Source organism: Hyaena hyaena, unplaced genomic scaffold (assembly GCF_003009895.1).
Source record: "Hyaena hyaena isolate Hyena2069 unplaced genomic scaffold, ASM300989v1 scaffold_213, whole genome shotgun sequence".
Lineage (NCBI taxonomy): Eukaryota > Metazoa > Chordata > Mammalia > Carnivora > Hyaenidae > Hyaena > Hyaena hyaena.
Window position 1 is genome coordinate 2,473,515 of NW_024080843.1, and position 24,723 is coordinate 2,498,237.

At 39.3% G+C, this 24,723-nt stretch overlaps 1 protein-coding gene across 2 annotated transcripts in view; it reads left to right on the forward strand.

The window, feature by feature from the left end:
• YEATS2 (YEATS domain containing 2) overlaps positions 1-24,723 on the forward strand; it is a 113,699-nt gene that overhangs the window by 72,378 nt on the left and 16,598 nt on the right. For both annotated transcript variants that reach the window (XM_039242334.1, XM_039242333.1), the window contains exons 16-21: positions 4,205-4,463; positions 9,213-9,374; positions 10,755-10,957; positions 11,744-11,902; positions 15,249-15,425; positions 18,133-18,316. In XM_039242334.1, coding sequence (XP_039098265.1) covers positions 4,205-4,463; positions 9,213-9,374; positions 10,755-10,957; positions 11,744-11,902; positions 15,249-15,425; positions 18,133-18,316 — 1,144 coding nt within the window. The remainder of the gene's footprint in view (positions 1-4,204; positions 4,464-9,212; positions 9,375-10,754; positions 10,958-11,743; positions 11,903-15,248; positions 15,426-18,132; positions 18,317-24,723) is intronic.

Consider the following 24,723-nt stretch of genomic DNA (forward strand, 5'->3'; position numbering starts at 1 on the left):
CTCTCTCTGCCCCTCCCCTGCTTGCTTGTATGCCTGCTCCTTCTCTCTCTCTCTCTCACTCTCAAAAAGTAAATAAACTTTTTTTTAAAGATGATCAATAAGAAGAGTATATACTTCCACATCCATAGGGGGAGTGACTATGCCCAGCTCTATGGCCACAGCAATACTCTGTGTTGCCTACAGAATGAGGCTTATATAGTCAGAAGAGAGAGATTTGAATAATCATTAAGGGATTGTTTTAACCAAACCAGTATAGCTGGGAGGATTTTTCTTCTCCATTCTAAGTTAACTTGCTTCTGGGGTTCCTGGGCGGCTCAGTTGGTTAAGCATCCAACTTCAGCTCAGGTCATGATTTCACAGTTCGTGGGTTCAAGCCCTGCGTTGGGTTCTGTGCTGACAGCTCAGAGCCTGGAGCCTGATTCAGATTCTGTGTCCCCTCTCTCTCTACCCCTCCCCTACTCATCCTCTGTCTCTTTCTGTCTCAAAAATAAACTATAGGGACGCCTGTGTGGCTCAGTTGGTTGAGCTTCCCACTTTGGCTCAGGTCATGATCTCATGGTTTGTGGGTTCGAACCCCACGTTGGGCTCTGTGCTGACAGCTAGCTCAGAGCCCTGGAGCCTGTTTCAGATTCTGTGTCTCCCTCTCTCTCTGACCCTCCCCTGCTCACGCTGTCTCTATCTCTCTCAGAAATAAATAAAAACATTAAAAAAATTTTTTTAATTAAAAAAATAAACGATAAAAAATTTAAAAACTTGCTTTTTCCTCACTGGTTCTTTGAGTCTTTGTTTTTAGTTCCTTTCCATCCTTCCTTAAACTTACATAAAAGTGGAGAGACTTTTATAATGAATCCCATATGCCCATTACCCAGTTTCAATAATCATCAACAGTTTGCTAATCTTACTTCTTTTCCTAGGATATTTTAAAGCAGACGCCACTTATCATATACTTTAATTTCTGTTTGAGTCTAGGATTTAAGATTAAGGGCCCCTGCCCTAGCTGAATGCTTACCCTTCTGGCACTCTCTCCATTGCCTCTCCATGTAGCCTCACAGATTACTGTTCTTCAGTTAATAATAACCAGTGTCACGAGTAGTAGCAGCTGTCATGTACTGTTCATCACGTTGGCTAGGCATTTGATAAACTTATCCTCATTTATGCCTCATGATCTTATCCATATTTTATAAGTTAATTGTCTAAGGCTAAAGCTCAGAAACATTAAATAACTTACCCAGCTACAAACTAATGGAACAAAACTGGGAAACCAGGTCTGGCTGCGTATAAAATCCTGTACTCTTTGTTCTTTATTACACTGTGGTTTATAACACTATTGATTAGCGGACCGTTTTCTTTGTATCAGTCATATTGTCCAAGTATGTGGCCTGTGTGTTTTACTGTATACACATTCTTTGAAAAGAAACCATGTATGATTTAATAATTGTTTAACTTTAAAAAAACCTTGCATTCATCAATTGCATGTTTATCATTTTGTTCTACTTCTTAGGTAATCCTGTTATTTTTAGTTTAGAAAGATTCTAAAATTTCAGTAAAATACAGAGGATGTAATCAATACTCCTGTATCTTCCACCCCAAATTTATGTGTTCATATTTATTTCATCTCATATTTTCTCCTAGTAAAACAGGACAAAGTTGAAGTCTGCTTTCTTCTTCCCAAAAGCAACACTATCATGAATGTGGATGTGTAGCTTTCCAGTTCATACTTTTTATTGCATAAATCCATAGTCATAAATAACATGTAATGTGTATTTTCCAGATTTACATAAAATATATTTATACTCCTATTTTTCTGCAGCTTCCCTTCTATTCAGGATTTGTACTGCCAGTCTGTTGATGCTGATACATGTAGTTCTAGTGTATGCTATCCCTTTGTCTGTCTCATACCACCGTTTATCCATTACTTTACCTGTAGACATTAAGCATGTTGTTATATGTTATAGGCATTGAGTTTGTTGACAGTTTTTTGTAATTATAAATAATGCTGTCTTGGACATTATGTTCCCTTGAGCACATGTCCAAGATTTCTCTAGGATATATTTATAAAAGTAGAATTGTTACAATATGTGGTATGTGAATTTTCAATTTTTAGTAGATATGCCAGTGCCTTTCTGGACCATCTGTACAAACTTGCTTTTCTTTCAGCAGTGAACAGATGTTCCTTCTTCCCCATACCCTTTAGCCACTTCCTGGTGTTATCAGACTATAAAATTTTTGACTCCAATCTGATGGGTGAAGAATACTTATACTTTATAATTTTCACTTTTAGAAGGTAGATCTTTGGGTATTCTTTTAATCTTATAAAAGATTTTTCATTTAGTTTCTGGTGAGAAATCCTTTTTTATGAAATAAAGAACTGGGAAATGGGAAACACTGCCCTAATTTGCCATTAATTGAATTGTTTCTTGTAATTTAACACCTCTATTGACTTTGTCTTAAGAGTTCTGTAGTATTTTCTTACTTGAAAGAGTTTACTTTATAATATTTTCAGAAACAGATGTTTTCAATTTTCATAATTTGGGTATTGGGGACTTTTTAAAAACTTCAACTATATATTCTTCTTGCTTAGCCCTTTAACCAAATGTTTACCTTTAAGGAAAGGAAAAATTAGAAGTATATAGAAAAAGATGACCTTTCTTTTTTATTATTTTTTTTATGTTTATTTTTGGGAGAGAGCGAGAGCAAGCAAGCGTGTAGGAGGGGAGGGGCAGAGAGAGAGGGAGACACAGAATCTGAAGCAGGCTCCAGGCTCTGAGCTGTCAGCACAGCAGGGCTTGAACATACGAGCCATGAGATCCTGACCTGAGCCTAAGTTGGACGCTTAACTGATGGATCCATGCAGGTGCCCCAAAAAGATGACTTTTCTTAAAAATCAGTTGGAAGAAGGGACGCCCGGGTGGCTCAGTCGGTTAAGCATCCAACTTAGGCTCAGGTCATGATCTTCTGGTCCGGGAGTTCGAGCCCCATGTTAGGCTCCGTGCTGTCATAACAGCTCAGAGCCTGGAGCCTGCTTCAGATCTTGAGTCTCCCCATCTCTGCCTCTCCTCCATTTGTGCTCTGTCTCTCTGTCAAAAAATAAATAAATAAAACATTAAACAATTTTTTTAAGTAAAAAAAATCAGTTGGAAGAAGTGTCACATATACTATATAATAAATGACATGAATTGTTAGGAGTTCTAGAGATGAAGAAATAGTCGTTTCAGTGGGGATAACACAGAGTGGTTACTGGAAGAGGTGATCTTTAAGAGTTTGTGTTGGAGTTTCTAGTTTACATACTTGAATGTTTACTGCACACTTTTTCATAATGTGAAGTTTAAAATTACCTAGATATCCACACAGTAGTGAAATGTTTATTACATAGATATGGTGTATCTATTCTATATTTTAAAATGTTTTGAAAAATAACAACATTGGAAAATACTTGTAATCTGATGCTGAATTTAAAAATTACAGAACTGTATGTGTGATCCTGATCTGTGCTTTAAAAATGTACATTAAGGGGCACCTGGGTGGCTCAGTTGATTAAGCAACTGACTTTGGCTCAGGTCATGATCTCGTAGTTTGTGTGTTTGAGTCCCATGTCAGGCTCTGTGCTGACAGCTTGGGGCCTAGAGCTTCTTCAGATTCTGTGTCCCTCTCTCACTGCCTCTCCTCCACTCATGCTCCATCTCTCTCAAAAATAAATAAACATTAAAAAAATCTTTTTAAATGTACATTAAAAAGAATTAGAGCAAATATATTAAAAATATCAAGAGGTTGTTTTGAGGGCACCTGGCTGGCTCAGTTGGTAGAGCATGCAACTCGATCTTGGGGTGGTGACTTTGAGCCCCATGTTGGGAGTAGAGTTTACTTTAAAAATAAATTTAAAAATAGGTTATATCTGGAAAAGTAGAATTTTTTTCTTTATATACCTGTATTTTCTGAGTTTTTTTATTTAAAAAAAAAAACACATAAAGTAAGTTCTAGATAATAGCTGGGGTTAAGACAAAACCTATAGCCTTTTATTGTAATACTGCCCAAAATGTGAGAAAAGTTGTTCACATCTATCATAGGTAGCATTCCTAGAGGATTAAAGTAGATTAAAGTCATAGCTAGGACTTTGTTCTTTGCTAGAACAGTGACTGTTCTGTTCAAAGAGCCCTTGAAAGGACTGAGAAGAAGCACTGCTGAATTCTCCTTTCTATTTTCACAGGTCGTTGGGGTGCCAGTAGGGTCTGCTTTACCTTCAGCAGTGAAACAGGCTGTAGCAATCAGTGGTGGCCAAATCCTTGTAGCCAAGGCAAGCTCTTCTGTTGCCAAAGCAGTTGGTCCAAAGCAAGTTGTGACCCAAGGAGTTGCCAAGGCAATTGTGAGCGGAGGTGGAGGAACTATTGTTGCTCAGCCGGTACAAGCCGTAACCAAGGCTCAGGTCACTGCCTCCGGTCCTCAGAAGAGTGGATCCCAGGGTTCAGGTAACCGATACTGTTTGGGTGCCCTTTCAGCAGCAGCTCTTACTAAACTGTTCTTTGCTAGTGATTTTATTAGGAGTTTGGTTCTAAGAAAACTTTTTGGGTCAGTGCTATAAGGAATATATACAAACATGTTAATCTTCATGTAACGTTTTATGTAGAGGTCTGTAAGTAGTTTCAGAGGGGTATGTGTTTTAGCAAGAGTAATGGAAATAGAGGGTATTTCTTGATACTACTTTCAGGTCTGACAGATAATTTTCATTTGACCTTATCTCCACTTTGGGTTGTATTCAGACTTAAAATCTTGGGATGGTCATTTGTCAGCAGCATTTTGATATACTTGACTAATGTACTCTATATCAAACAGAAGTTTAACACCTTGCATGTGTTTTAGGCCTTGATGTGTTGTTTCTATGAGGGCATGAAAAAATAAACCTAAGACATTAGATCTATTTACTAATTTTTGAAGGTCTTGAGGCTGAAAAATTGTTGGCAGTGAGTTAGAAGGGTAAAAGGTAGCAGATGTCTGAATCATTATGTTGTGCACCTGAAGCACATGCTGTATGTTAATTGTACTTGAATAAAAAAAATAAATTAAAAAAAGAACTTAAAAATGAAATAATAGGGGTGCCTGGTTGGCTCAGTTGGTACAGCATGTAACTGTTAATCTCAGAGTTGAGTTTGAGCCCCATGTTAGGTGTAGAGATTACATAAAAAATAAAATCTTTAAAAAAAAAAAAAACCCTAAATAATTCCAGAACCAAGTTTATATATTAAAAATAAAATAGGGGCACCTGGGTGGCTCAAGTGGTTAAGCCACCAGCTTTTTTTTTCTTTTTTGTTTATATCCAAGTTAGCATACAGTACAACAATGATTTCAAGAGTAGATTCCTTAATGCCCCATACTCATTTACCCCACTCCCCCCGACCCCCTCCAGTAACGCTCTGTTTGTTCTCCATATTTAAAAGTCTCTTACGGTTTTGTCCCCCTCCCTGTTTTTGTTACTTCTTCTTCCCTTCCTTTCTGTTCTTCTGTTTTATATCTTAAAGTCCTCATATGAGTGAAGTCATATGATATTTGTCCTTCTCTGACTAATTTCACTTAGCATTGTACCCTCCAGTTCTATCCACATAGTTGCAAATGGCAAGATTTCATTCTTTTTGATTGCCGAGTAATACTCCGTGTGTGTGTGTGTGTGTGTGTGTGTGTGTGTACGTACGTGTATACACACACCACATCTTCTTTATCCATTCATCCATTGATAGACATTTGGGCTCTTTGCATACTTTGGCTATTGTTGATAGAGCTGCTATAAACATTGGGGTGCATGTGTCCCTTCGAAACAACATACCTGTATCCCTTGGATAAATACCTGGTAGTGCAATTGGTGGGTTGTAGAGTCATTCTGTTTTTAATTTTTTGAGGAATCTCCATACCAGTTTCCAGAGTTAAGCTACCAACTCTTGATTTCGGCTCAGGTCATGATCTTATGGTTCATGAGTTCAAGCCCCACGTTAGGCTCTGCCTTAATAGTGTGGAGCCTGCTTGGGTCGGTCTCTCTCTCTCTCTCTCTCTTCCTCCTCTTTGCCCTCCCTTCCTCTCTCTGCCCCTACTCCCTCAAAATAAATAAACTTGAAAAAATATAAAAGATTCAGAAGAAAGAAGAAAAAGAAGGTAGTAGATGTCCAAAATAAAAATTCCAGAGGTAATGAATTGCTGGTGATGACAAAGTCCATTTGTGGCATTAAAAATGAGTGCTTGAGATAAATTGAAAGATCTTCGGAGTATAGAAAATGAAGTACCTGAGAAGCTGGAGAATTAAACAGGTCATCTACAGTGCTGTCACTGAGAGTGACAGTTGTTGGCATACAGCAAGACTGAGTCAGGAGTCGGTCTTTAGCAAGTGAAGGGAAGTGACTAGGGGTTCAGTAAATGAAAGTAGAAAAACAAGGGCTTAGGTGGCAGAGTCATTCATGATCCTAACAGGAGCCAGCAGGCTTTTCTTCTGGAATGAGGGGGGATAATGGTTTGAAAGCCAAACTGGAGAGCAAAAAGGCTTTTCTTCTAGTCCCGACCTTCATATACTGAGGTAAGATTTAAAAAATGAAGAAACAAACAAAAAAACCAGCTTTCAGCCAAGGGGCTGCTGGAGAAGTTCTATCTTCAGAGGACTCAGTGTTTACTTACCACAAAAAGACACTAACATTGAAAGAGGTCGCTGAATGGGCGCCTGGGTGGCTCAGTCAGTTAAGCATCCGACTTCAGCTCAGGTCATGATCTCACGGTGCGTAGGTTCGAGCCCCACATCGGGCTCTGTGCTGACAGCTAGCTCAGAGCCTGGAGCCTGCTTCTGATTCTCTGTCTCCGTCTCTCTCTGACCCTCCCCTGCCCACGCTGTCTCCCTCTCTCTCTCAGAAAGAAATAAAACAAAAAAAAAAAAAAAAAAAAAAAACAAAGAAAAACATTTTAAAAAATTAAAAAAGGTCGTTGAAAGAGGTCGAGGTTCTAAAGGGTGTAATGACTGCAGCAGGAATTCCTGGGGGCTTGGTGAAAGAGCCGGGGGGAGGAGGGGCTGAAGTGGTAGGCTCTCAAATCAGGACTGGAGAGCAGTGTGGGGCTGGACTTCCAGGTACTGGTGACTAACCAGAGAGGTTTGCTGAGATGCACAGTGGTGTAAAGTGGGATTAGTTCTGGCAGTAGTGGAGAGGGAGGGATGGCACTCAGTTTTGTTTTTGTTTTTTCAATATTTAAGTTTATTAGGTTAGATCCAGCTGAAAAAAATCGTGAATAGAAACATGTTCAGAATGATATAACCAAATAAAGCACAGATATAGACAAGAGGGTAAGAATCACAGCACAGAAGTTGATCTAACATAACCTGTAAGTGGAGTTACAAAGGAAAGGATAGGGAAAAAAGCAATATTAGAACAAATAATGACTAAAAAATATCCACAACTGATAAATGGTCATTAAACTATAGACTCAAGAAGCCCAGCATGTGCAGAAGGTGGACACCCACATGAGAGAGGGGACAGCAATGTCAAGGAGACGGATTACATGTAGGTTCAAGGCAGATCAAAGAAATCTCTCCCCTGTTAAAGGAATTACAAATATGAAAAGGGAGAAATCCAGAACGAACTCTGCTGTGTTGGACTACAATTAGAGATACTGGTGTGAACACAGATTACTTAGCTCTCTCCACTCAGAGGGACATCTGGGCATACATAGCACCCAGACTAGCTTCTAAATATTATTCTGCAATAAAAAGGAACAGGACTCCTGGGAGAAATGGCTGATTCTAAGACTGAGGCAAAGAAAGTAGATGAGCCTGGAATATCTCTGTACTAGAAAACAAGGAGGTGGCACTCAGTTTTAATATCCGTCCCTGATGTTTTGGGGCAGCTTTCAGGGTTCTTCGTTCCCCAAGCCTTGCACAGTGAAGTGGTAATGAGGAGGAGGACTGGTCCAGCAGGCTGGAGGAGGCCATGGGAGTCCTTTGCCGGGGACTCACATGGTTCTGTAGGCTTCATTTTGTGGGGATTTGGATTCAAGAGTACAGAAATTTTGATGTGTAAGTCTCCATTTAAGAATCTCATTTAGGGGCACTTGGGTGGCTCAGTCGGTTAAGCGTCCAACTTCAGCTCAGGTCATGATCTCACAGTTCGTGGGTTCGAGCCCCGCGTCGGGCTCTGTGCTGACAGCTCAGAGCCTGGAGCCTGCTTCAGATTCTGTGTCTCCCTTTCTCTCTTACCCTCCCCTGCTCACACCGTCTCTCTCTCTCTCTCTCTCTCTCTCTCTCTCTCTCTCTCTCTCTCTCTCTCAAATAAATAAAACATTAAAAAAAAAAAAATCTCATTTAGAGGTTTACAACCCTGTGCATCGAGAAGTAAATTCTAAGGGATAAGTGAAAGCTCTTTGACATAGGTGAGACTTTAAAAAGATGAATTATAACTTCATAGTATATGTGCCAGTTGTTGACTGTGGCATTTCTTAGTTCTTAGAAAGTGAGAGAGGTTACAAGTCTTGTTTCAAATCAGTAGATTCATTGATCATGAGAAATTGATTAAAGGGACTTTAAACAGATGGGAGGAGGAAATATGTATTCATCCATAAATAAGGTGATTATTTTATTGACTGTCCAAACCACAGTACTTTTGAGGGTAAAAAGAGTCACTATTAATCATGATTGGGACATAGGTGTAAAAATGGGACACAGATGTAAACTGGAACTGATCTGGGGAAACTGGGACGTGTGGTCACCCTGTTTATGTACAAGTATTCCTTTGTAGTTTAGAGCAAGCTCTTCTAGTATATAGATTATTTTTCAGTTAGCGAGATCTTTAAGACTATCTGCCTTTATTTGTGTATTTAAGAAAACTGTGGAGGGGCACCTGGGTGGCTCAGTTGGTTGGGCGGCTGACTTCGGCTCAGGTCATGATCTTGCGGTTTGTGGGTTCGAGCCCGGCGTCAGGCTCTGTACTGACAGCTCAGAGCCTGGAGCCTGCTTCAGATTCTGTGTCTCCCTGTGTCTCTGACTCTCCCCTGCTCATGCTGTCTCTCTTGGAAGTGAATAAAACATTTTTAAAATGTTTAAAAAGAAAAGAAAATCGTAGAGTTTACTGTTTGGTGTTTTCTAGTATCTTATTACTCCATTTTAATTTTGGAGGAAGCATTGACCTCAGATCAAATTTATCATAACTGTTTTTCCTCTTTTTTTTTTTCCCCCCTTCTTTTTCCCTTTACCATTTTAGTAATGGCAACATTACAGCTACCAGCCACTAATTTGGCCAACTTGGCAAATTTGCCTCCTGGCACTAAACTCTACCTTACAACGAACAGCAAGAACCCTTCAGGAAAAGGAAAACTGCTGCTGATCCCTCAAGGAGCCATCCTGCGAGCTACCAACAATGCTAGTTAGTCCATCATTAAATCTTTGGTTCTTGGGCCTCTGGGTATGTTCATTTCACCCACCAAGTGTTAGCTCTCACCTGTTTCAGGAAGCATTTCCATAGCTCTGTGTAATGGTATGATGGTAATATTTGCCCACATGGATTTAAAACATACATATAGTTTAACTAGAAGTGGGTTTAAATGATCATAGTCCTAGGAGGTGATACTACTATTTCGAGTTTATCTACTCAGAGTTTGGGATCAGGAACAAATTACATTGGTGAGGTGTGGCTACTGAACCTGTCCACGTGAACTATAAACAACAGTTTTTCCTTTTCAGTGATATCTAGATATGTGACACCTGTGGAGAAGTTAGCTGAAAGCCTGTATTGGAGGGGATAGGGCTAGGAGTGGAATCAAGTGTCTCTGCCTGCCATTATTTAGATGTGCACCTTAAATTTGCTTGGTTTGAGATGGAAAGAGAAAGAGAGTCAGCCTTAGTGTACAAGCCTTAAAACCCCAAGGAAATTAAGTGATTTATCTAGATTTACAAACTTTTGTCTTGACATAGAGAAAAACAGTTTGGTGTTGGAAAGGAAAAAGTAAAGGGAATTATTTCCCTCTCAATCAGAAGTATAATTGGTATAATAATTAGGTTCACTAAAAATTAGCCACTTTTGTCAAAATGTAGTGTGTGAGCTAGTTGCCATTTTGTTTACTGACTATAATTGGTGATTTCTGCTCTCTCACCCTGGCATTTTTCCCTCCTACCTAAGCTGTGGTTATAAAAGATCTATAAGAAAAGGACAATGTGAGTATTCCAAAATTCACCTAGAGATCACTTAGGTTTTAGTCTGTGTATATTATATGTCACTCCGAGGGAAGTAAAAAGAATCCAAAGGCTTTAAAGTAGAATTTTAAAAGAGAAAAAAAAGAGGCCCTGGAGTCATTATAAATATGTAAGAAAATCAGTTTTTTCCAGGGCAGAGGGTGACAGAAACGGTAATGTAAAATTACACTAAATTCCAGCACTTTCACTGAAATCAAATGAGATGCCAAAATGTTTAGAAGCACTTCTCTGAGCACATTCCAGTCAGCTAGGAAGTGTCACTGTCAAACTTTCTTGATGTCCCACAACTAAGTCAAAACTCTTGTTAAAGTTAAGTTCTTCATTGTACTGTGTCAGCTGTCCTTCATTTGGAAGTAGATCATTTTCAGTCTTCAGTTCAAGGACATTCTCCTGACTCTTGTCACAGAATAGATATATTACAGAAAAGAAGGGAGAAAATAGGAGAGGGAAGGAATGTTGCTGTAAGGGAAACATCCCTCTGGGCTCATCTGTTTTTTATGTTAAGCCTCTTACTACTTTTTCTGATGTTGCTGTCATTTCATTGTATTTTCAGACCTCCAGTCAGGCTCAGCTGCAGGCGGTGGTGGTGGTGGTGGAGGCGGCGGTGGCGGCGGCGGCGGCGGCGGCGGCAGCACCGGTGGTGGTGGCAGCGGAGGTGGAGGAGGAGGGACAGGGGGACCTCAGAGCCCCGCAGGCCCTGGAGGGATATCCCAGCACCTGACTTACACATCTTACATCCTGAAGCAAACTCCTCAGGTCTGATCATTATGACTGGTAACTTTTAAATCCTTTAGTTACTTAATAACTGCCTGTAATTATAGTAGATTTATCTCTACATTTCTGGGATCAGGAGTCAATGCTAACATTTTAGTCATGTTATAAATCTACATTATTTTGGGCTTGTTTTATTTTGAGACAAGAGGTCCTAGACATTCAGAAAGACTTAAGTAACTTTTCCAAGATCTCTCTGCTAAGCCAGTCTAGAATTTGGATTTAAACCCAGATATTTCTGACTCGAAGGATTTTTGCTATGCTTTTGCCTCCCAAATCCATGAGGTAGTAGTGAGTAGTGTTCATTTGCAGTTGGAAATTTTCTCTTGGAAGGGAGTAAACGAAGAGATACTATCAAGTTAAAATATTTGGAGTTAGGTTGGATTCATCATTAGGAACAAATTTCTACTTTCTTTCCCCTCATTGCTAAAGTCTTGACTCCTCTTTAAGGTCATGGGATTTCTGTTCTTGATGTTCTTACTAAGGATGGGTAGTATGAATCTCAAAAATTTTGAATCCAGATTTAAAAACTAGGTTGTAAAACTTGAGTTTTCAGACAGCCTGCTCCATAGCTACTGAGCAGAGTTCCAGAAGTGGAGAGAGCTGTCGGGAGGGACAGCAGAGCTGTTCCTTGCAGTTATTTTGGCTGAGTTGCAGAATTCAAGGGGGGGCTTTGTAGCTTGTAACGTGGGACCTTGTGATTTAACAGGTCAGGACAAGTCACTTGAACTTAACAACTACTGAGTAGGTCTTTATTTGTTTCTAACATAGGGCACATTTTTAGTTGGTCAGCCGTCACCCCAGACATCTGGAAAACAGCTGACTACTGGGTCAGTGGTCCAAGGAACGCTGGGAGTCAGCACATCTTCTGCGCAAGGACAACAGACATTAAAAGTCATCTCCGGACAAAAAACCACTTTGTTTACCCAGGTAAATACGCACATATCCCCAATACAAGGTGGTCATTTATTTAAACTTTTAGAGCTTATCCCTTTCCACAAAGAAATTAAGGTTGCATGAGAAAATGAACAATAAAATAATATAGAAAAAGAAGAATAAAATCTTGAGATTTGGGAAAATACAAGTAGAATGAGAAGATAAGGCCAGAGAGTTATTAGATACGCAGTTATGTCCTCTATAATTAATACAATTTGTGGAAGCAAATCAGAAGCATGATCAATTATAAAATTCAGTTTGTGAGAGAGAAAAAAATACCTACATAATATTTCTTTAGAAGAAACAGAGGTTTTCTTGATACTTCATTCTAAAGTTTCTCTGGAGGAACTTCATATGGGAGATTCTGAATAGTGTAATAGGTGTGACAGCCACAGTATCCATGTACAGTTGATCCTTGAACAACACAGGGGTCTTGGGTGCCAACCCCACACAGTGGAGAATCACCATGTAATTTTTGACTCCTCCCACACTTAATAGCCTACAGTTGAGCAAGAGCCTTACCAATAACATAGTCTACTAGCACACATTTTATGTGTTGTATGTATTATATACTGTATTCTTACCATAAGATAAGCTAGAGGGTATTTGTTACTAAGAAAATGATTAAGAGGGCACCTGTTGGTGGAGCATGTGACTCTTGATCTCATGGTCGTGAGTTCAAGCCCCATGTTGGGGGATAGAGATTACTTAAAAGACCTTAAAAAAAAATTTTTTTTTTTTTTTTTTTTTTTTTTTTTAGTGTTAAATCAGCCCTGCATTCCTGGAATAAACCCCACTTGTTTGTGACATGTTATCCTCTTTTACTGTATTGTTTGGTTTCATTTGATAAAATTTTGTTTAGAGTTTTTGTAAGGATTATTGGTCAGTGGGTTTCTTTGTAATTCCTTTCTGATTGTGATATCATGTAAGTGAATGAGTTAGAAACTTTTCTCTCTAAAAAAAACTTTCCCTCATTCACTTTTTGGGGAAGATTTTATGTGATATTGGTATTATTTCTTCCTTAACTAGATTATGCCAGTGAGGCCATAATGGCCAGAGGTCTTCCTAATTAGGAAGGCTTTTAACTACAATTTAAATTTATTTAGTAGATACAGGGGCACCTGGGTGGCTCAGTCTGTTGAGCATCAGACTTCGGCTCAGGTCATGAACTTGCAGTTCGTGAGTTCAAGCCCTGCGTCGGGCTCTGTGCTGACAGCTCAGAGCCTGGAGCCTGCTGCAGATTCTGTGTCTCCCTCTCTCTCTACCCCTCCACCGCTCGCACTCTGTTTCTCCTTCTCTCAAAAACAAATATAAAAAAATTTTTTTAATAAATAAATTTATTTAGTAGATACAGAACTATTCAGGTTATTTGTTTTACCTTGAGGGAGGTTTGATAGGTTATAGCTGCAAAAAGAAATTTTTTCCTTGATCATTTATCTTTCATATTAGTAATGTTTGGTTTCTTTGAGTACTAATTTCCCTTTGGTCAGATCCACTTAGTATTTTAAACAGATATGAGGCCCCAAAATTCTTCAGGCAGTTGTTTAAAACCTTAGCTTATTTCAGGGCACCTGGGTGGCTCAGTCGGTTAAGCGGCCGACTTCAGCCCAGGTCATGATCTCATGGTCTGTGAGGTTGAGCCCCATGTCAGGCTCTGTGCTGACAGCTCAGAGCCTGGAGCCTTCTTCAGATGCTATGTCACCCTCTCTCTGCCTCTTCCCCACTCGAATTTGTCTCTCAAAAATAAACACTAAGAAATTAAAAAACAAAGACGTCAGCTTTAAAAAACAAACCCATTTCTTATGTTGCAGCTGGTTCGAGCCCTGGGTTGGGCTCTGTGCTGACAGCTCAGAGCCTGGAGCCTGCTTCAGATTCTGTGTCTCCCTGTCTCTCTGCGCCTCCCCTGCTCCTGCTTTGTCTCTCTCTCTCTGAAAAATAAATAAAACATTAAAAATAAGAAAGTTTATAAGAAACTGACAAATGGTTTGCAAAGTGGTTGTACCATTTGACTCTCCCATAAGTAATATGAGAGAGTTTCAGTTGCTGTTTATCCTCACCAACATGGCAGACTGTCATCCTTTCTTATTTTAGCCATTTTTGTGAGTATGAAGTGATACCTCATTGTGGTTTTAATTTGCATGAGGCTACAATGGCTACTGCTTCCAGATGCTAATCATACTAACTGTATGACCCTGGTAAAATTACTGAGCTTAACCTCTTCATCTATAAAATGAGACTGAAATCTACCCTATAAAGTTTATGAAAAGATTCAGTGACATAAGATACATAAAAGTATTTCTGCCATTATTGACACACAGTCCTCGGGACTGATAAATAGTATCTATTTGTGGGGTGTATTAATTTTGGGCAGTAAGCAATTATTTAGGCCATGGGTCAGTGAACTGTGTCCAAGGTGTCCTGTTTTTATAAATATTTTACTGGAACACAGCCACATTCATTTCATGCTATAACAGGGGGAGTTGAAGAGTTGAAACAAGGACCACATGGCCTACAATGCTGTAAATGCTTATGCCATTCACAGGAAAAGTTTGCTGAGCATTGATTTAACCCACTAAAACTATAATTTGTTGAATGGTACTACATTAGTTGAGCAATAATAAAATGCTAAGGTACTAGCCTAGAGCACTTACCATTTTTTTTTTTTTTACAAATAGTTTATTGTCAAATTAGTTTCCACATAACACTCAGTGCTCATCCCCAAAGTGCCCTCCTCCATGCCCATCCCCCCTCCCCCCCCATTCATCAGTCCTCAGTTTTTGTCAGCATTCAAGAGTCTCTCATGGTTTGCCTTTCTCCCTTTCCCCCACCATTTCAGCCCTTCTTCTCCCCCTTGTTCCTCCGTCAAGTTCCTCCTAATCCTCCTATACGTGCAAACATATGATATTTGTCCTTCTCTGCCTGACTTATTTCGCTCAGCATAACCCCCTCAAGGTCCATCCATGTTGCTACACAACTTACCATTTAAATCTGGCCCATATTGTTTAGATTTTCATGTTTAAAGATTACATTTATATTTAAGAGCGTTTTGGACTCAGTTATTTTGATAATAAATGACCTGGTATCTTTGAAGTCACTATTGCCAAAGAGTGACTTGTAAGTGCATTCATTTACTTGTTCTACATTAGAGGTAAAGCAACATTTGTATGTAAACATCATAAACTTGAGAGCTTACTGGAAAGGTGCACAAATGCCTCATATGTTTTTGATTAGCAAGACTTTCTTGGATGTGCTTTAATTCTTGGGGCCTGTGTAGGTAAGGAATAAATTGTGCCTATAAACCAGAGCAACGTTATTACTTCAACCTATTTTGTTTCTGCAGGCAGCCCCCGGGGGACAGGCATCGCTAATGAAAATATCTGATAGCACACTGAAATCTGTGCCAGCCACCTCACAACTCTCAAAGCCTGGAACCACAGTGCTGAGAGTGGCAGGAGGGGTTATCACAACCGCCACCTCCCCAGCTGTGACCCTCTCAGCAAATGGTCCTGCACAGCCGGTGAGAATTAGCACGACAGTAGAAAACTGTAATGAAACATGAAAGTATTAAGTATTTAGCAGGCATGACAGTGAGCCGTATTCTCTTCTTTTAAAAAATTGGAGAGTCACTGGGGTGGCTCAGTCAGTTAAGCATCCAACTCTGATTACGGCTCAGGGCATGATCTCAGGGTTCATGAGATCAAACCCCGTGTTGGGCTCTGTGCTGACAGTGCCTGCTTGGGATCTTCTCTCTCTCTCTCTCTCTCTCTCTCTGCTCCTGCCCTCCTCGTGCACTCTTTCTCAAAATAAACTTTAAAAAAAATTAAAAATTTAAAAATTGGAATATAATTCACATGCTATTTAAAGCATACAGTTCTGTGGTTTTTATTATAGTCTCAAGGTTTTGCAACCATCACCACTTTGTATTTTAGAACATTTTTTTAAGCATTCCTGAAAGAAACTCCATACCCAGTAGCAGTCACTTCCTATTCCCTCCTTCCCCTAGTATTAGGCAACTACTCTTTCTTGTGTCTGGCTTCTTTCTCCTAACAGCGTTTTCAATGTTCATCCAGGTTGTAGCACGCGTCAGTATTTTTTTATACCTGAACAGTCAGTATCCAATTTTATGGCCATACCACATTTTGTTTACACATTTATTTTACTTTATTTTTGAGAGAGAGAGACAGAGAGAGACAGACCGCGTGAACAGAGGAGGGCCAGTGAGAGAGGGAGACACAGAATCCGAAGCATGTTCCAGGCTCGGAGTTGTCAGCACAGAGCCTGATGTGGGGCTCCAACTCGGGAACCGTGAGATCATGACCTGAGCCAAAGTCGGATGCTTAACTGACTGTCACCCAGGCGCCGCTTGTTTATGCATTTATTAGTTGAAGGATATTTGGGTGGTTTCTACCTTTTGATTATAATCAGTAATGCTACTATGAACATTTATGTTCAAGTTTTTGTGTAATGATAGATTTTTGGTTTTTCTGGCTACGTGTAGGAAGGAATTGCTGGATCATATCATAAATTACGTTTAACACTTTGAGGAGCTGCCAGCCCATTTTTCTCAGGCAGCTACACCATTTTAGACTCCTCCCAGCAATGTACGAGGGCTCCCAATTTTCTACATCCTTGTTGACACTTGTTCTTGTCCGTTTTCTTGTTTGTTGTTACATCCGTTCTAGTGGGTGTGAAATGGTATGTCACTGTGGCTTTGAGTTGCATTTCTCTGATAGCTGATGATATTGAGCATCTTTTAATGTACTTAATATCCATTTGTGTATTTTCTTTGGAGAAATGTCTATTCAGATTCTCTGCCTGTTATTATTCTGATGCAAATCTCTTACCAGATTTGCAAAAATTTTCTCCCACTCTGTGGTCTGTCTTACCACTTCCTCGATGATACTCTGAACCACAAAACATTTTAATTTTGATGAAGTCCAGTGTATTTATGTTATTGCTTATGCTTTTGGTATCATAAGAAACCATTGCCAAATCCATTCAAGCCAACATTTTCATCTAAGAGTTTTATACTTTTAGCTCTTATATATAGACCTTTGATCCATTTTGAGTTAATCTTTATATGGTATGACGCAGAGGCCAATCTACATTCTTTTGTACTTTAGACAGCCAATTGGCCTACCAACATTTAAAGTCTGTTTCCCCTTTGAATTATCTTGGCACCCCAGGGAATTTTTTTGAAGCTGATTTTGCTTACTTTTTAGGCTTCATCTCCTACAACTACTACCTCTCTTATGCCTGTTACCACTCTACTTTGCATGTAGTTCCTTGAACATAACCATGTTCTTTCATGCCTCTCTTTCTGCCTACTACCTTCTGCCAAGAAAGATTCTTTCATTTCCCCCTTTTCCTATCTTGAACCTTGAAGATTCCCCTAAAGTGCCATATTTGTACATGAAGCTTTTCCCAATATTCTCCTCTCCCTACCCCTAGGCAGAAATAATAATTTTCCTCTCTGTTGTTGTTGTTTTTTAAGTGTACTTATTTATTTTGAAGGAGAGCATGGGTAAGGGAGGAGCAGAGAGAGGGAGGGAGAGAGAATCCCAACTAGGTCCATACTATCAGCACAGAGCCCGATGTAGGGCTCCATCTCACGAACCATGAGATCATGACCTGAGCCAAAATCAAGAATTGGATGCTTAACCAGCTTAGCCACCCAGCCCCCCTTTTCCTCTCAGTTTTAATGGTGCCTTGTACCTATGCCTACTATACCATCCATCACAGTCAACCTGTTTTCCTTGAGGGCTTTTATCTCTGGGCTTTAGGCTTTAACACTGTGCCTGCCATGAAGTAGATGTTGGTTGAATGAATGTGACAAATATTATAGTGATTTTTTAATAAAGCTTATTTTATTCCACTTTTATATTCTGAGATTAATGTCCTATTTTATTTGGTATTGAAATACCCTTTTATAAAGTGATGTAATAGGTCATGAGGTTTGGTTTGTTTTTTTTTTAATGTGGTAACCCAGTGATACCTCCTTGTTTTATAATTTTTAAAGTTTTTCTTGTTTGTGAAATCTTTAAAAGTGTAGGAAACACTGAACTAGAGAGGCACTCTTTTTAAATGTGTGGTATTTAATCGGTTGGTAAAATAATAGCTAATAGATAACATGTATTGAGTATGCTACCTGCCAGTTACTGTTCTGAGTAAGTTACATTGCTTTCTTCTTAATTTCTATTATTCTCCACCCTGTATGTGAGCAGTCGGAAGGAGCAGCCCCCAGTTCATCATCTGCTGTAGGCCCTGTAATAAAAACTTCTGGGCAGCAGCCAATGTGTGTGAGCCAGGCCCCCATGGGAACTTGCAAGGCTGCCACTCCCTCTGTCATCAGTGCCACGTCCCTGGTGCCCACACCAAACACCATCTCTGGAAAAGCCACCGTATCAGGTCAGTTGTATCATAATAATATGATTTCTCTCTCCCTTCCGTGGGCTAGAATATTTTGGTCTTAAACAGTATTTTGTATTAAGTTAAAAATAATTAACTCAGCAACATTTTCCATATAGCTGCTTTTTAGATAATTTATTTAAAATCTACATGAATGGGGCGCCCGAGTGGCTCATTTAGTTAAGCATTGGCCTCTTGATCCTCAGTTCAGGTCTTGATCTTAGGGTTGTGAGTTCAAGCCCCACATTGGGCTTCACACTGGGCATGGAGCCTACTTAAAAAATAATAATAAAACCTACATGTAAATTTTTAAGTCTGAGGTGGTTTCATTGATTGAATAATAATTTTTAAGTGATACAATAAAACGTTAGCCATCTGGAGCTCTGGAGTGTTTTAGTTGCTTTCATAATGTAATTTTGTAGAGACCTGAGAGTTTACTCTCCTTAAAGTAACACTTTCTTTCTTTTTAAAACATCAGTTTTAAATGAAACATGTTACAAAACTTCCATTTCTTTGCTTTTGTAAACAAAGTATATAAAATAGCCTTGATGACTCAAAGTCATGACAGTTAACATTAGTTATTATATTGGGTAGTGTTAGAGGGACATGCATGAGGTCTGGTAAGATGTATATTTTTGTGCCAACACTAAATGGTCCCAGAAGTGTGTGTCTTTTACTTCTTTGGTTAACGTGTAGCACAAATCCTGGATCCAGGTTGCCTTAGTTAAAATAACTTGCTTCATTTTCCTTGCTGTAAAATCAGGTTGATAATAATACCTACCTCATACAGTTGAGAGGTTGAAATAAGGTAATATCTAAATGCTTAGAATGCTCTCTGACATGTAGTAGCTATTGTGTAAATAATCACTGCTATTAGCATGGTTAGTGTTGTAGTCCATATTCCTTTTCATTTTAAGATCCAAAAAGCTGTGAAAACCAAAGGTGTTTTTTTTGTTTGTTCGCATAACTAAGTTTAGTCTGAAATCTGACCTCCATTGGCAAGCTATTTATGTGATTTAATATGAAAATTTGTGTTTTGCCACAAAAATACTAGTGTGCTTGACTCCATTGTGCAGCCCCGCATGCCCAGGGACTGATAGGACATACAGCGTTGTCTCTCAGTTTTTCTGCTTGTTTTTCTGCAATCCACTACAGACAGATACTTCTGTAAAATGCACTAAGAATGTCAGCAGGGGCTCTTGGGATGGCATTAGTCAGTTAAGCGTCCAACTCTTGGTTTTAGCTCAGGTCATGATCTTGCAGTTTCATGGGTTCAGGCCCCTCATTGGGCTCTGCACTGGCAGCACAGAGCTTACTTGGCACTCTCTGCCCCTCCCCCACTTGTGCTCTCTCTCTCTCTCTCTCTCTCAGATAAAGAAATAAACTTTTTATAAAAATTATTTTAAAGTCACCAGCAGTGTCACAGTGTTACAAAAGTTTCTAAGTACTCTTAGTTTCTGTATTGTCTTGTTATAGATTGATAACAGGTTATCAACCTGTACTGATACACAGAAAAAACTGAATGTCACTGAGATACATGTCACACACGCATGCATTAACATACATTAATACATGCACACACACACAACCTTAGTACCTTTGGATCAAAGATTGTGGATGTTGTTGTTCTTATGGTTGTTACTACTACATTCCAAACACAGCTCCAAACCAAGCCCCTATGTCCTGTTGTTTTTTTGGATAGTTCAAGACCAAAAGGTTAAGGCTGGTCGATTTTCCCATGACTTCCACCTACCCACCAGTTGCCATTGACGAAGTTCTAGTATAGGTAGTGCTGTTTTCTGCTCATGGAATGTTCGCAGGCACTGTGTTAAGACTGGAGTAGAAATTAGAGAAATAAATGGTTGCTTTCATGAGAAATAAATGCCCTCCCCTTTTCTGAATAAGTGTTTTACACGCAGTAAATGAAATCTTCCTGCTTTAAGTTCTCATTTCCTTGGATGCTGCTGATGAAATTTTCTGTATATGTTTTCATAAAGTAATCAAACTATTTACTGCTGCTTATTTTTTGTGTATATGTCTATGTTTATTGAGGTATAACTATTAATTTTTTAATTCAATTTTTTGTGTGTATTATGGACTGTTCTGAACAAGGTCATTATTATAACTGGAGTAGAATGAGCAAAGGAGTCAGAGTGATAGGGGCCAAATCCCACAGGGCCTGTGTAGGTCATTTTAAGAACTTTGGTTTTCAGGGGAGTCTGGGTGGCTTAGTCAGTTGAGCATCTGCATTTGATTTCAGCTCAGGTCATGATGCCAGGGTCGTGGGATTGAGCCCTATATCAGGCTCTGGGCTGAGCATGGAGCCTGGTTAAGATTCTCAGTGTCTCTGTGTCTCTTTCCATCCCTCTGCCCCTCTTTCCTGCTTGTGCGGTCACTCTCTAAAATTAAAAAAAAAAAAAAAAAGAACTTTGACTTTTACACCAAGGGAAGCCATTGGAGGGTTTTAAACTAAGGAGTACCATGATCTGCCTTACCTTTCAACAGAATCACTTGCTGCAGCATTTAGACTAAACTATGGGGCACACAGTAGAAGCAGAGAACAAACCAAGAAGTAGACACTAAGTAAGAAAATTCAGTGATATGTCAGGGAGTCCTTTCAAGGAGTTCCAGAAAGAAAACAGAAAAGAGTGGGAAGGAAATGATCCCAGAAATGAAACGGTTTATCTCAGAATTGAAGGGCACAAACTTCCAAGCTTAAAAGGCACAGTGTCAGGCACAGTGAATGAAAGGTGGCTCACACGGAGGCTCTGTTTCTTCATGAAATCAGAACATGAGGGAAAGGGGAAGGTCTTACAAGTTGTGAGAAGTAGAAAAACTCAAAAACTACATTATCACTGGGCTTCTCAGCAATGCAAGAAGCCATGATCACTGCTTTTCAGGATTCTAGGGGAAAATTACTTTCAGTTGAGAAATCTGTAGTCAGGCAGATTGTTATGGAGAGTGAGGGCAGAAATATTTTCTCACAGGCACAGTTCTAAATCTGTTTCCTATGCACCCTGTCTCAAGACATTACTAACACGTATATATTTTATCAGAGTGCAGAGGTGTAGACTTAAAGGAAGAAACAGCCCAGTATAGAAGGAAGGCAAAGGGAATTCCCATGGTAATGGTGAAGAAAGTTCCCAGAATGACCACTGAGCAGCAGGCCTAGAAAACAAAGTGGAGCAGATCAGAGCGCTTCAGAAAAGATACCTCTTATAAAAATGGAACTATAAGAGAGATTTGACTGTAGGGAGAATTATGTAAATGGGTGGTTTATGGCATTTTTGAAGGAAGTGGGAAGACTCAGTGGGATGTTGAAAGAGAGCTAAGCAACTGAAAAGGAGGAAATATTAACACCAGAGAACAAAATGGAATCACAGTGTTACCGTATTCTTTGAATCAGTAGAAAACATATTGGTGGACAGGCAAAGAGAAGGTTGCAAGTGCATTAAAATGCCCATATCTACACTAATAGTAAGTCAGTCTGTAACATCAAAATGTTACACCAAAATTAATCAAGGCCTATAGTATACACATTCTTCTAAAAATACTGAGATATGTGTTAAAAAAAACAAAGGGCCAAAAGGGTTGAAAGTGGGCGCTGCCAGGGAACTACATGAGGATAGGGAGGTGAAGGGAAGGGCAGCTGTATTTAATTAAAAGCCTTTTTGGCACTTTTTTACTTTTCAGCTGATAAGCTTGTAATACTTTGATAAAAATAAGAATTCAAAGATATGAAAAATCAGGTCATTGTGTGTTTTTTAATAGTTTATTTTTTAATTTACACCCAAGTTAGTTAGCATATAGTGTAACAGTGATTTCAAGAGTAGATTCCTTAAAGCCCTTTATCCATTTAGCCCATCGCCCCTCCCACAACCCCTCCAGCAACTGTCTGTTTGTTCTCCATATTTGAGTCTTTTCTGTTTTGTCCTCCTTCCTGTTTTTATTTTATTTTTGCTTCCCTTCCCTTATGTTCATCTGTTTTGTATCAAAGTCTTCATATGAGTGAAGTCATATGATATTTGTCTCTCTTTGACTAAATTTGCTTATTAGCATAATACCCTCCAGTTCCATCCATGCAGTTGCAAATGGCAAGATTTCATTCTTTTTGATTGCCGAGTAATACTCCATTGTGTTGTATATACCACATCTTTATCCTTTCCTCTGTTGATGGATATTTGGATTCTTCCATACTTTGGCTATTGTTGATAGTGCTGCTGTAAACATTGGGGTGCATGTGCCCCTTCGAAACAACACTCCTGTATCCCTTGGATAAATACCTAGTAGTGCGATGGCTGGGTTAAAGGGTAGTTCTACTTTTAATTTTTTGAGGAGCTTCCATACTGTTTTCCAAACTGGCTACACCAGTTTGCATTCCCACCAGCAGTGCAAAAGAGTTCCTCTTTCTCCGCATCCTCGCCAACATCTGTTGTTGCCTGAGTTGTTAATGTTGGCCATTCTGATTGGTGTGAGATGGTGTCTCATTGTGGTTTTGATTTGTATTTCCCTGATGATGAGTGATGTTGAGCATTTTTTCATGTGTCGGTTGGCCACCTGGATGTCTTCTTTGGAGAAGTGTCTATTCGTGTCTTTTGCCCATTTCTTCACTGGATCATTTGTTTTTTGGGTGTTGAGTTTGATAAGTTCTTTATAGATTTTGGATATTAACCCTTTATCTGATATGTCATTTGCAAATATCTTCTCCCATTCCATCGGTTGCCTTTTAGTTTTGCTGATTGTTTCCTTCACTGTGCAGAAGCTTTTTATTTTGATGAGGTCCCAACAGTTCATTTTTGCTTTGTTTCTCTTGTCTCCGGAGATGTGTTGAGGAAGAAGCTGCTGCGGCTGAGGTGAAAGAGGCTTTTGCTTGCTTTCTCCTCTAGGATTTTGACGGCTTCCTGTCTTACATTTAGCTCTTTCATCCATTTTTGAGTTTATTTTTTGTGTATAGTATAAAGAAAGTGGTCCAGGTTCATTTTTCTGCATGTCGCTGTTCAGTTTTCTCAGCACCACTTGCTGAAGAGACTGTCTTTATTCCATTGGGTGGTCTTTCCTGCTTTGTGAAAGATTAGTTGGCCATATGTTTGTGGGTTCATTTCTGCGTTCCCTATTCTGTTCTATTGATCTGAGAGTCCGTTGTGCCGTCATTGTTCTTTTTGAGGGTATATCTCAGTACAAACTTACTACCTAGGGGCACCTGGGTGGCTCAGTCAGTTAAGCACCCAATTTTGGCTCAGGAGATGATCTCCTGGTTGGTGGGATCGAGCCCTGCATTGGGCTTTTTGCTGACAGTGCGGAGTCTGCTTGGGATTCCCTGTCTCCCTCTCTCTTTTCCTCTCCTGCTTTTGTGCGATCTCTCTCTCTCAAAAATAAACAAACATTAAAAAAAAGAACTATGTGATTTGATACTCATCTGTTCCAAAGATTTTCATTTAAGGCTTTGTTTCAGAAAGTATTTAAGATTATTACTTGCCTTTTACACATATATACTCTCCGCTTTCCAGTGTCTGAAAATATCTTTAGCCTCTAAGCTGTTCTTTTTCCTAATGCTATTTTGAAGTGTGTGACAGCATGTGTTTGTGTTGTATCTTACGTGCTGTTTCACAGTAACAGCCTTTTCTTGTTTTTACTGACCTCTGAATGCCTCCAGTAGTTGAATAGTGGAAATGGGAATATGGAAGTTATATACCCTTAAAGGAAAATGGAAGAAGGTTACCCTTTCGAAAATGACAGACGGGCGCCTGGCTGACTTAGTTGGTAGAGCATGCAGCTCTTGATCTTGGAGTCGTGAGTTTGAGCCCCACATTGGGGGTAGAGTTTACATAAAAATATTAATAATAGGTGGAGAATATCTGGTGTTTGTAAGATGAGAGCTGCCCAGAAGTAGGAAATTAGAAGGCATGGTGCATACACAGATTGAAGTATTTGTTCTATAGGGATGGTGTGAAGGGGATGCAGATAAACTGGGACGAGCTTAAAATGGATTCTGAATACTTTGAAACTAATTTTGGAAACATTCTGTGGGCAGCCAGGAGGCAGAGTAGGTTTTAAAGTAAGAAAATGACAGCTATCCAAATACAAAATTTTATATCCAGTTTGTATCTGTCACAGCTATACACAAAACACAGAAATTGTCATAGAAAACAAACATGGAAAAGAACTTAGAATGTTAATACTGTTGTCTCTGTGGTTGTTCTTTGCATGACTTTTTCTCTCTTTTTAATGTTTTATTTATTTATTTTGAGAGAGAGACAGACCAATGTGGGGACTTGATCTCACAAACTGTGAGATCATGTCCTGAGCTGAAATCCAAAGTTGGATGCCCAACCAGCTGAGCCACACAGGCGCCCCTACTTTCTCTCTTTTTTTAATTAAAAAAATTTTTTTCTTTTACTTATTCTCTT